Raw genomic sequence first — 13,615 nt, forward strand, 5'->3', positions numbered from 1 at the left:
TGGGCAGCAGAGGGAGGCAGAGGGAGTCAGTCCGGCTTCCACACCTATAGGCAGCAACACTCCTAGTGCTAAACGGGGGCAGGCGGCTCTGGATGGGGAGGTGTCTGTGAAGCGGCAGCAGCAGCCTACCTGTTGGAGCTCAGTGCGCACCGAGACCCACGCTGATCGTGGATCCGCGGGAAGCCCAGTGCACTTTGAGGAGACACCAACAGCCTAAAGAAAAGAAAAGAAAGAAAAACAATGACTCCGAGACTGTTATTGTGCGCTGTTTTGGCTGTGTACCAGGGGACTCGAACCTGCAGCGGATTTAATGTAGATGAACGGTTTCCTGTGATCAAGGAGGGGAAAACCAAAGGCAGCTTCTTTGGATTCTCAGTAGCTCTGCATCACCAGACGGAGGGATCCCAGAGATATCTGTAAGTTACCGGCATGCGCATGTAAAAAAAAAAAAAAAAAAAACACACAACACACGCTTCTACTTCTTTTCTCATTCAGAGGTTAAACACAGAAAGTCCGCAACCAAACAGGACCGGCTCCGCACCTGCTTTTTTTTTTTTTTTTTTTTTTACAGTCTCAGTGGAGAAACAACCATTGTATCCGCCGCGGAGGAAAATTATTGCGCCCGCTCACTGTGCACAAAACACCGCGATGAAGCTTTGGAGTGAACAGCCTGTTGTGTTTAACACCTGTTTATATACTGCACTTTACATAACCTTGTAGTTAAATGCTTCCGAGGGCTTCCTTTAACATCACACACTTCCTTCTTCAACACGCAAAGTAGTTCCTCCTCAAGTCCACCTGTTAAATAAATCTCTGCGGATTCACTCAGTAGCCTACCAGACTCTCAGGGGCAGTTGTCGGTTCGCTTTTTGCGTTTGTGTCGTTTATAAAGAGGATCCAATGATCATGCTTGTCTAATGCGGTTAGCTGCCCTACATGAATCGGTATCAGTAAAGTTGTTGACGTGTTTCAGTCAAACAGGCGTGATACAGAGATATGTGAATGCAAACCTGGGTGTTGTAGTTTTACAACCGTCAACCGTCATCCCCTCATTGCAGGAATAATCCCTCGACCTCGACTGACTCCTCCTGTTAGAGATGCATACATGGCTGAATAGGATATGTCATAACTCCCATCATACACCTCTTTGAACTGGACTATAGCTGCGGGTGAAACAGCTGCACCCAGGTAGAACAACAGCATGGAGTGTGAACTGAACTCACTCACAGCAACAAGTGTCTTCAAAGTTGTAATGACATGGAAAATCAAACATCGACACTGCAAGAAACAGTGTGCCAGTTCTGTCGGGTTAGTTTAAAAGGTTCTCATATTGTCATCTGTGGAGTTCAGTGAACACATCCAGCCACAGAGGAATGCACAGACTCCTGACATAGCCTGCTCTACTTTCTTTCCACATATCCTCAGGCTATTACATTCAGCCAAGACTCAAGTGAGTGTGTGTTTCGCAATAAAGGTGTTCATTGGCCTGTAACACTTGTAGGTTGTTATTAGCATGGCATGAAGGCTGGTGTGGATTAAAGTGTGTTTAGGTGGATTTACGGGAGTTTTTTGTTTTGTTTTGTTTTGTTTCAGGGGACTATTTCACATTTGAGGGGAAGAATGTGTGACATATGTCTTTCCTGTCTTTAATTAAAGCTTCTCAAACTGTATCATTGTTTAGTGTAGGATTTCCCTCGGCCAATTACACCCCCCCCATCCTTCATCCTTCCGCATCCATGATCACACAGCGTGTTCATAACTTGCTGTTATCTGTGTCCTCTCGTTCTGCTTTGAAGAGTATCACAGGGAAGAAAAATTGCAATACGGGGGCCCACTTCCTCTGCGTCGTCACCAGCGAAGTGAATCCGCAGCGTCCAGCTTTTATCTGCCAGTGCTCTCTGTGAAGTGCAGTACAGAGCTTCTCCCCCCAGTTAATAGAACTGATAGCGGTGTCCATCTGACACAAGATCAATGGGCCATCATGGTCCTGTCCCCAGAGGGATGGAGTCACTCTCCACAGACTGCAACACAAGAAGGGGAGCACATGGCTGTGGTAATGAGACTCTATGGCCTATAGGGAGTAACAGGCTGTAAACAGTCTCATTGGTCTGCAGCTCAGGTCTGTTTTATTGGGATGTATCTTTAGCATTAACTAACCGTGAACTCAACCTGCTGCTGTAGGTTCATGTTCGGTGAACAGCTGTTCTATGTTCCCCTTTAGTGTGGTTGTTAAGTTTACAGAGTATTGACCTACACACCCACAACAATGAGCTCTTGCTTATTCTGAATCTTACGAGACAATTCACAAGACGCAATTTCTGTGTCAGGTGTGGTGTGTTTATTTGTCCTGTTTCACCGGCGTCCTCTCCATCAGCCTGAGCTTGTAATCTGCAGAAGACACAAATTCTCACTAAAGACAGTCTTTCAGCACTCAGACCTGGCTGTGCACCTACTCTGTGATTCTGCATACAGTAACAACATCCTGATGGTTAGTGTGTGTCCCTGTGTTTGTGCCTGTTTTACAGTCCTGTCTGTTTCCTCTCTGCTGTCTGGTGGTTTCTTTTCTTTCTTTTTTTTGTGGCCCCAGATTTGTCTCGCTGCACCACAGAGCCGTTTGTCACAGCTTTTCTCATTACTGGTGCGAGCTGCAGTGTGAATATTTGAAAAATGCAAGAACTGGGCATATAAACCAGTCGTGACATGAACACGTACATGTTTACAAGTGGCTGTTCTTTTGTGCATGCATTAGTCAGACAGAGTTGAGGATAAAAGTCAAGACAGAAGGTCTCCACTCCCAGTTGTGCAATTAAATGAGCGCAATAAAAAGGTTTTCTTAACGTCTAAGGATACAGGCTATTATCCAATTAGCCTGAATTTAGCAGTATATCATGGCTCGGCTGAAAGAGTTTGAAAAAAATGTATTTTGAACTTAGGGGGGTCGTTCATGAGCAATTAGTAAACCAACCTATAGGGAAGGGCTGCACCTGAAGAGTATAGAAGATACCTGAGGCCAATTTGTACAGGGTATCCACCTCTCCACTCCCCCTTTTCTTTGAATCACCCATTTAAGGTCTCAGAGAGGTTTTTTTTTCCCTGAGAGAGCTTTTTTGTTCTCTGTTGCAGCAGGGAGGGGGGACTGGGCAGTCAGCTGGCCACCTATTGGCTCTTCCAGTCCCCTGACCCCATGGTATGCCTGGAATGTAATGCCCCTCTCTGCACAGTCACAACCTGCCAGGTTTCAGGTTGAGACAAGACAGAAGTGAGAATGACGACTGTGGTGGGCCACTGATGAATATATAATCTTAGCAAAAATTAAAACTCATTCTGCTTCTTGTGCAACAGAAGAAAAAATCCCTTGGTTTTACAGATTGGAGCCTCTGTGACCTCAGTCAAAGAATTAAATTCTTCTGACTGATGAATACTTAATCAGAGCTGAAGTGCATTTGCTTTTCCAGCTCATCTCTGTCTGCCTGCTGTGGCCTGAGGCCATGAAAGTCAGCCATTTAATTTGTCGGGGCCTTCCCCTTTCTGCTGTGAGGTACACATTTGACTTGCTGTAAGGTTTATAGTCACAAACAGTCTGATGCACGGGTTGAATACGCACAGGAACATACTCTGCTTTTCCTTTAGAGTGATAGAATCAAATATGGGATTGCTAAATCAAATCTCTCTCTTGCAAAGTAAATGTAATGCAGCAGATGAGGATGATTTGCTGTACAGTCATCGTGTTAAACTTTAACTGCACTTTATTTGTTTAAAGACAGGAATTAGTGTCCCGGAACGACATAAAGGTGATGCTCCATCCCAGACCTGTGATTCAGTTATAAAACACTCCCCTCCCTGCTGACTGGAGGTGCAGCTGCAGAGCATTTGACTTCATGTCAGGTATTCAAGGGTTCCAGTAGCTGTGATTGTGCAAAGCAGGAAGAAGTATGAATGTGCCTGTAGCCTGGTATTATTGTAGTATTGTGTATGCGGCTGTGAGCTCTAAAAAGCTGTTCAGCAAATAGAGTCTGATTTTTGGAGTGTAACTTCAAATGAATGACCTAATGCGCTATATTACATTACACAGCAGGCTAATGTAAATGATGCAGGTGGGTATGTCCAACTTGGACAGAATCCAACATTCCTTGTCATGTGAATACTAGTGGGCTTTGTCTCTGAAGTAGGCCCATCAGAGCAGCAGTGTTCCACAGTGAAACATTTTCAGATCAGACTCCTGTGTTGTCCATTAGACCCTCATACATGTGTTATACGAGAGCCAGCCTCAAAAGTTGTTACTGACATGTCTGTGTGAAAAGGAAGCAGTGTTAAACCATAAATCTGTTAGATATGCACTGAATTTGCTGAAAATTACGATACTACATAACTTTTACTTTTATTATTACTTTTTTCTTTTAAGATGCCAGAGGGTTAAAAATATAATTTATTAAAGGGACAACGAGGAGTTTGTATTTGGTTATAAAAAACCTTAATGTGGATGAATCTACGTTACCCACACTTGTTTATGACTCCATTTTCGATAAATATATATCGTTTTGTCTCTATCGTTATTTTGTTATCATTATTATTAATGGTGGAAATGCTGGACGAGCCGACCAGCGTTTCCTTACTTTCGGTTTTGCGGACACTGCCCGGTGGGTCATGGGAATAACGCCGCCGAATCGCTGTTTATGGTCGGAACCTTAACAGTATCTGATCGTCTTCAAACCTCCGACTTTCATTCTTGATGAATGAAAACATTCTTGGCAGGAGGCTCATGGGCAATGTAGTGTGAAAACACTTCTCTTTCCAAAACTCCTCGTTGTCCCTTTAAGGAAGATTATGGCTTATTAGCATGGCACCATACACACCTTCCAGTGGGGTCTTCTTTACAACTTGGCAACCCAAAGTCCATTTCATTACAGCATATAAATCCTTTCCCAACAGTAATAACTGTAGAAATGAAAAACAGCAAATTGTGTCAGACAGCAGACAGGCAGACATTTAAAATCAGTGTTGTGAACAAAGGGGTTAGTTTGGAGTTCTTGAAGGTTTTAGGTCAAGGCACTGCAACAGTACAAGACCTGACTAATGTTACATGCAAGTTTGTCCAGGGTGACTGACCCTAATCTTTAAGCTATTTATTGCCTGTATCCAATCAGTTGGTAATGGCAATGGTTGTATTTTGTGTAGCGGCAGAATGAATGACAGCCTCTAATAACGCGTTGAAATGGATCCCAGCGGGACCTCGGGCCTCCTGCTAATCTCCACTGAGGAGATTCTCCATGGTGGTGCTTTCACTGGAAATACCTGCAGTGAGGACTGTTTCTATCCTAACAAAACTGTAAGAGATCCCCCCCTTTTTCTCCCCTGGTTGTACAAATGCCCTGAAACAGCACGTAAAAGAAGCTAGCCGCTGGGCTAATGAGGGCTACCTGTAGCTAGAAAAACTACATACTTCAATTCTTTTCTCTCCTCGTGCCATTTATCATCATCAGGGGGAAATGATCCTCAAGTATTGGTTTACACTTCGCATGTGTATGTGGAAGTCAGTGTTTGTCTGAGGAGGGTCTGGCCAGCGGGACTAGTGTTTGTCTGGATGTTAGCAATACAACATCAGCTGAAAATGGCTTGAGATGCCTGGTACCTCCTTGTAATGAGACTAACACTATGAAGGATTGATAATTGCTTATAATAAGGTTATTAAACACTTTATAAAGCCAAAATAAACAATTATAAACAAGTTAGAACACAGTTTTCATTGGTGCAGTTAATGCTTCCTACATATCAAAGTTGAGTTGCTACCATTTATAACTGGAAGCTTTAAAGTAACTTGTTAATAACTGAATGTGGTTATCTTATATTCCATAATAGGCTTTATGCACAGCTCCACTACTTCCTGATCTTAAGCCAGCTCCTTTATTTCTTATCTTACATTATTGGACCAACTCATTAATCCAGGTGTGTCTGACCATTGTTGTGAGGTCAGACACACCTGGATCAATCATTATTAATACATTATTTGTCCAATAATGTAAGACAAGAAATAAAGGAGCTGGCTTAAGATCAGGAAGTAGTGGAGCTGTGCATAAAGCCCATTTGATCTGCGAAATTAAACTTGTGATCATTAAGATTCTGATTGTGGTTGATTGATACTAACTTAACAAATGAGTAATATGATTAAGCAGACAGGTACAAAGTCTGGATGTTGGAGAAGACAAAGAGATACTAGGATTTACAGTGAAGATAAATATGGGATCACTATTTGGCAAGCAAAGGGTCACTATCACTTCCCTTTTACCTATTGTGTTATAACAGCATATAAATGATTGATAAAGTGTTAGCAAGCTAACGAATAGATTAATTATAAACCCTTTTAGATGGTATCAAATGCCTGTTCCTGTTTTCTACAGTTCACTTATAAAAGTAGACTCAGTTTCACTGGTGTTTATCTGAGGTTTCCCAGGCCTCAACAGGTAAAAACAGATGTTTCATACCTGCTCTGCTTCCATGTAAGCTGAGTAATATCCCAGTGAAAACTTGGCCTTACACTGACACGCTATAGCAGCGGTGGTGCAGTCGGCTCATTTGTAGCTGAGGTAGTCCACCTGTAAACCCCCCTCCTCCTCCTCCTCCTCCTCACCCTTTATGCACAGCAGGGTCAAGATGTTAATGGAAAATACTGTTACTGATACTGTGAGTCTCCTGTGGATTCCTCTATAGCTCCGTGATGTAAATATGCAAGGATGTATGTATGCTGGTGCGGTGTGTGTGGGGCCACTGACAAACATGTATCCAAGCACAGTCCAGCTGTGTGTGTGTGTGTGTGTCTATTGTTGTGTCAGTGCATACATTTGTGTTTGTTTCTCCCTGTCGGCTTGGTAGACAGTGTGTGTGTGTGGGGGGGGCGGGGGGGACTGACATCATTCATCCGGTGACAGCAGACACTGGGTGGCCATAGTTAGCAGACCGACCTCCAGACATGAGCCAACATGGCAGTGTCCTTGTCAGGTTTTACTCGTCGCTAATGAAAAGTGAGTTAGCTTATTATCAGGGGATGACCGGCCATGTTTAATCTGTCACACTGGGTCTAAATGAGTTTGCTCTCTTGTTACTGTTTCATCCAAGGCAGATGGCTGGTTTTAAAACCGGATGTTTGCCCAGCTGAGAAACCCAGGTAGACCCGTGTTCATGTGTCTCTATCAAACACAGTGGGACGCAGATGTTTTATTTTATCCAACAATATTCAAATGTTCAGTGCCACTTCCTCTTTCAATCAGTAACAGCATATTAACTGCATTTCAGTCCTGTTATGTTTTTGACTTACAAGAAAACATACCATTTATCAGAATGACGCCAGCATTTCATTTCCTCTTTTTACAATTTCTATGAAAATCTGACATAATCATCGACTTCGACTTGAAGAAAACAAACATTTTAAGGCGTTTAGAAATAATAAAGAGATGGAAATTCAGCACTGATCTTCTGACTGTGTCTCGTGAAATTACATTTTAACCACAACCAGCCTCAGCGGTGTGTGTACAGTTGCATTGGTGTGCCCATAAACCAGCACCAACTTCCTTTCACTCTGTGCATGTTTGCTCAGTTGGTTTACTCACTGTGGCGGTTATGGTGAATGATTTGTCTTGATATAGCAGGTTGACAGGTGTGATAGCTTTATGTCATTGTTTACTGATTTTTGTTTTAATTATATAGTGGTGATAAGATCTTATCCAACCAATAATTGTCCAAATGAATTATTCTTAGAAAGCTCTAAGTAGATTTAAACTGGATAACAACTTTATAGTTTGATTATTTAATGTGATTTGTCCATGTTTTGTCTTTATGAAGATGAAGGTCAGAAAATATCCATGGTGATTTTATTCAGACCGGCCTTTACAAATAAATTTAGACAAATGTGAAATCCCTGAGGTGCAGTGAGGTCAGGTCTGAGTGACCAACACGTTTCTACCTGCAACAGGTCGATAGTGTCAGGTCAGTGTTTGCCCAGAGGCGACTCATCAGTGGGCCATGTTCTGTACACTATACAGGCACATACTGGAGTTAGTGTATTAACAAGGCGTGCTCACTGTGAATAGTGTGATAGAAGTGCACGTAGTCCACTCCACCTACTGCTTTGTGAGAGTGCTTCCTGGAATTGCAAAGAACTGGATTTATCAGAGTCCGTTGTATTGTATTAAAACCACACAGAGAGCAGAGCAGTCACAGGCAGAAATACTCTCCCTCTCACACACACACATTCATCATATATGACTTTATGCCCTCTTACCATCAGTACACTAATTGTGGACCACACCATAACACACTGTGTCTATACCAACCTCCTCCTCTCATCTTTCAGTCAAGTCATTACACCATTACAAGAGCATAAAGAGATGGCTGCCCTCGTCTCCTCCTGTTCTCATGTTTAATTCAATCTTCAAATTGAGTTGCTCCATTCAATATTATCTCCATTTATTTGTTTAGTGGGTCTAAGTGGTAATGTTTCCTCAGGATCAAAATAAGTTGTCTGTAGTGCAACAGCTTTACATCATTCTAAAAGGACACAGTGTATGTATGTGTATGTTAGAGTTTAGGTTAGAGTGGTAGAGATTATGCAGTGAACAGACACACAAATGCTATTAGTGCATACTTGTTTTGTGCCATTTTTGTCCTTGTTTTGTTTGTCTCACCACAAGCAGACACCACACTTTTTTTTCAACAGTGACACCAATAAGATATGGAGAAGTCTAAGTTGTGTTTCTCACAAATGAATAAATAGAACAGCTTGTGCGCACAGTATGACGGTCTTCCTTCCTTTTTTTTTTTTTTTTTTACAACTCTGGGCAGCTGTTTAAAGTGTCAGCTCAATCTGTAATGTTATCAAAAATCAAAATCAAAATGAGAAATGTGCAAAGAGTTCATGCATTTCCCCAAAAAGACATAAATACACAGCTGTTAAATCTTGTTTCCTCATAACTGTCCATCCCCACCAAACTCAATCTGTACCCTTATGGCCTCGATATACTTGCTGTAAAGTACGCGTACGCGAGCTGCCGCGCGTATCCTGCGTCCGTTTGATGCGTCGCCTGCGACCGAACGCACATATCGACGCGAGGTGACGCGACGCAGGATACGCGCGGCAGCTCACGTACGCGTAGTTTACAGCAAGTATATCTCGGCCCTTAAAGGGCATTTCCAGACGTAATCAATGTTTACCTCTGATATCAGGTCACCTATGATCAGTTCATTTCATACCATCCATACTCCCAACTGCAGCGTGTGGGCGTTTATATTATGGATGGTATGAAATGAACTGATCATAGGTGACCTGATATCTGAGGTAAACTTTGATTACGTCTGGAAATGCCCTTTAATACAACAAACCATTGTTAGCAGGGGCAACAGCTGCAAGTGTGTATTTGTTTTCGGCTGGATTTGACAAAAGCAGCCTGAAGCGTGAAGCATGATATTTTTAATTGCAGACGTGGCAGACCTGTGGTTTCCTTCATGATGCACAGGAGCAGGAACGTGACCTGATCAGATAACTGTGTTGTGTTGTGTAGCTGCGTGTGCTTTGTTTTTTAAGAATCCACATCCTGAGGATGCGGGTTGATTTACAAGCATTTGTCTACTGCTCCATACAGTACAGTAGAGAAAGTAAATGTGGTAGAAAGACAGAGAAAGTGTACCTGCTTAGTAATTTGACCAAGAGGACTGACTAACCGGATGTCGCATGTTGGATTGATTGTATATTATTCCTAGAGGTGTAGGAGTGGCAGTGCTGGTGTGAAACACAGGCCCTGAGGTTATCTTACATGTTATTGAAGCGTTTGCCATGAGGGCCACAGCCGCACCCCGTGACAAACAGGTTGCCCTGAGCCGTATCTGGACAGATGATCAATCAACTACGTCAGGCCGACTTACTCAAGCACATTCACTCGCACACAAATGTACATAAATGCACGCTTATTAGAAGCAGCAGCTCTTACTCCTACTCCTGTTTCCTTTTCACCCACTGTCTCTCACTTTCACATACAGAAATATATACCCCTTTTATTGCTTAAGGGAAGGGCCAGCGGGGTGAAAAGTTGATTGCCAGTGTGTAATCACAGTCATGTTCAGACTGGACCAAGATAAAGATGAATGAGGCCGAATGACTAGCCCTGAACATTGTCTCTTCTTGTTGGTCTTGTAAAATTCTGAGAAAGTGTCATAGAAAGTTTTAGTCATCTTTCATTTAGTTGCTTTTCATGGTTCCTGGTTTCATGATTCTCCATTGGGATTTTTAAAAACGATGTCTTCATTTTAATTAAACCATTTTATTTGTTGTAGACTGAGGTCTGTTTACCAAAATGACAAGTCCTTATAATTATCACTCTTTTTCTCTCTTTATCTCTGTGTGAGACAATGAGCGATGACCAGTTTTCTTGTCCTCCTCCCTTGACACTCCCTTTTTTTTTATACCTCGTCTTGCTCCTGTCCTCTGGGCTAAGTCAGTGGGCAGTGCTGATGACTAAGATGAGTAGATGAGCTTACCTCTGAGTCTGTTTATTTATCTAAACACCACTGATACGAATGTGCGGCACGGCAGTTCACCCAGACTCCCATCTTCAGAGGCAGGAATGCACCTTCTCTGGGTGTGTTTGCCACAGCAAATGTTTGGTTAAGCCAGCAGTTCAGATCACTTCGGAGGCAGAGGGGGCGAATTTCAACATGTCCTCAGAGTAGGAATGCAGCTGCTGGGTGCCCCTCTTCCCTTCCCTTCCTTCCCTGGGCCCTTGACAGCATGTTTATGAGGAGGTGATGAGCAGAGAAGGTAGATCGGAGGACAACGTGCAATGTTGCAGTTGGGACAGGACAGGAAATGAGATGTGCTGTCATGGCTGAGTCACCTTTTTGTAACTTGGGTTTTGATCATTTTAGGTATAAGCTGAGAAGACTGAAATCCTTTCAAATCCTTTTCATGTGAGTTACATCTCATGGAAAACTGACAATTAGAGAGGAATTTTTACCTGGAAACAGCTAGATGAAGGACAAAGCCTATACTACTAATCTGGTGTAGCTGTCTATGTCTTGCATATTTAATAAATTGGATCAATTAATCATCATTGTTAAAGTGATACGGCAACATTTTTTTTCGTGTCTTGCCTCACTCCTGACTGAGTCCATGACAAGCAGATAGACAGAGCCGTATCGCCCCTAATTAGCTTAGCTCAAACGCTGGAAGTGCATAGTGTTAGCCTGCCTCCACCTAAAGTCATCAGAGACACTCTTCAGCAACTCTAAACGGAAACCGGCGGGCTGATCTTCGTCTCAGAGCTGACAAAACTCTCCGGTAAGGCATCTTGAGCGGTCAAATGCCGGTAACGGGACCAGATCGGTCAAAACCGAGGTTTCAAGCAAAGACGGTTTATTTTGGTTCAAGCTAGCAACATCGAGGGTAGGTTAGCTTCCTATTTCAAAGTAAAAGCACAAATTATATCATCATGGTTTTCTCTTTGTAAAGGGCAACGGGTGTTTTATTTTGTGAAAGTAACCGGAAGTGCGTTTGTCACAACGGCTAGCTTGAGTAGCGCCGAATTCGTCCAAACAAAATTGTAAACAGCTGGTATTTAGACAAATTAACGACACACTGCTGATCTAAACGGCTACTTTCTCGCCTAAAAATGTTTGAAATGTCGATAAAGTGATATATTTACAGAGTTTAGAGCTAAAATGAAATCAGCTTCTGACTGCTGATTTCGGCTCGGGTAGGAGGCAGGCTAACACTACCTATACACTTCCAGCGTTTGAGCTAAGCTAATTACGGGTGATAACAGGCTCTATCTCCCTTGTTACTGCACGCACAGTCGAAAGGATGGTGTCTATCTGCTTGTCATGGACTCGGGAGTGAGGCAAGACACGAAAAAAAAAAGTTGGCGTATCCCTTTGAGGCAATTCAAGCTGTTTCCCACTGCTCCCAAGCTAACCTGGCTGCTACCTATTGCCTCATATTTACCATGCAGACATGAGAACTCAACAATCCTCTCTGCTGTATTTCCCAATATGTCAGTGTTTCCTATATAGAGTAAATCTTGATACTGTAACACCGGCTTTACTCCGGCTGAAAATACTGCACTTTTGTAAAGCTGTGCCTCCACTGTCTGGTGGCTTCAATCTGCAGTGTTGAATTTCCACAACAAACACAGGTGATCTGCTGAGACAGTAAGACGACAACGAGTGTGTTTATGAAGTCGGCCTGAACCTAACTTGTTTTGTTTTTTTCCCCCTCTGGTTCTCTGGCAAGGTTAGCCATGCCCTTCCTGAAACATGATTAGCACTGGACTTTGAATCCTAATTTCTATTTAGTGCGAGCAAAGTTCACACAAACTGGTTTCTTAAGTGTTTGGAAAGAGTTTTCCTTTTCCTCTGGCTTGACCCTGTTCTTTCTTGCCCTGTTTAGTTTTTCACTGCAAGAATGGTTAACCTTGTAAGTCGGTGTTTTGAGACGCTTTGTGCTGCTTACATCTGAAAAACACATTGGGTGGCCGTGACCTCTCATATAATGGCTTTGGAAGCAGAAAGGCAAGTCATGTAAGCTCATAACACACACCTACTACTAATGTGCTTAGAGTACACTCTCACTATGTACGCCTCCACGCGGTCACAGTGGGACGCTGTGACCCTGGTTCTCCACATCTATATATCTGTCCTACTAACTGCTACAAACCTCTGTGGAGTCTTAGATGCTGTCTACAGTACTGAGTGATTACCTGAATCAAGGCCACTTCCTCCCAGTCCAGCTGAAACCTGCTGGACCTCAGAGGCCATCTTGGCTCTATCTGGTTGTCATCACTGTGGCAAGATAATTGATTCTTTGCTGATAATGCACATCTGGTTGCTGAAAGAAGAGATAATTGTACCTGTTTCAAATGGTGCAGGCATGGAGTGGAGATAAATGTTTTTTATCCCTCAGTGGAAAATACTCAGTGTTAAAGGGATATTTCAACATTTTGGCAAGTTCGCCCATTGTCATAATCCCTATAGTCTTAGGGGTAGGTTGGTGACCTTTAATTGTCGGTGCAAGCCGTTTTGAGACCGGCCAGGCAGAGATACAAGCTGCTCAGCTAACGCCACGGAGGCTCATTGTATTTCCGGGCTTTCCCTCAGAACTCATCAAATACACGATCCAACAACTCCAAAACGCTCTCGTGGACAAGTTGTGACCTGAACATTCACCACACTAGGAAATAATAATGGAACGTTACAAGACAGAGTTGTTTTCGAGGGTAAATGCAAAGCCGCCAATGTGCGTTCCCGTCAGGCCAGTCATTTTTCGGCAAGGAGTCTCTCTTTGGCACAACACCGGCTTTCCATGTGCCTCGAAAACAACTAAGTCTCGTAACGTTCCATTATTATGTCATCGCGTGGTGACTGTTCAGGTCACAACTTGTCCACGAGAGCGTTTTGGAGTTGTTGGATTGTGTATTTGATGAGTTTTGAAGGAAAGCCCAGAAATACCATGAGCCTCTGTGGTGTTAGCTGAGCAGCTCACATCTCTGCCCGGCCAGTCTCAAAACAGCTTGCACCGACAATTAAAGGTAATGAATCTTTCCCTAAGACTATAGGAAATAATGGCAATGGCAAATTT

The 13,615-nt window shown here is 43.0% G+C and overlaps 1 protein-coding gene across 1 annotated transcript in view; it reads left to right on the forward strand.

Moving 5' to 3' along the window:
* Nucleotides 1-240: 240 nt before the first annotated feature.
* The window catches only part of itga3b (integrin, alpha 3b), a gene marked incomplete at both ends in the record, with an annotated part of 29,505 nt that continues 16,130 nt past the window's right edge, over nt 241-13,615 (forward strand). Inside the window, one exon of the mRNA XM_083993868.1 lies at nt 241-416. Coding sequence (XP_083849994.1) covers nt 241-416 — 176 coding nt within the window. The remainder of the gene's footprint in view (nt 417-13,615) is intronic.

This window comes from Trachurus trachurus, assembly GCF_905171665.1.
Source record: "Trachurus trachurus genome assembly, chromosome: 19".
NCBI lineage: Eukaryota > Metazoa > Chordata > Actinopteri > Carangiformes > Carangidae > Trachurus > Trachurus trachurus.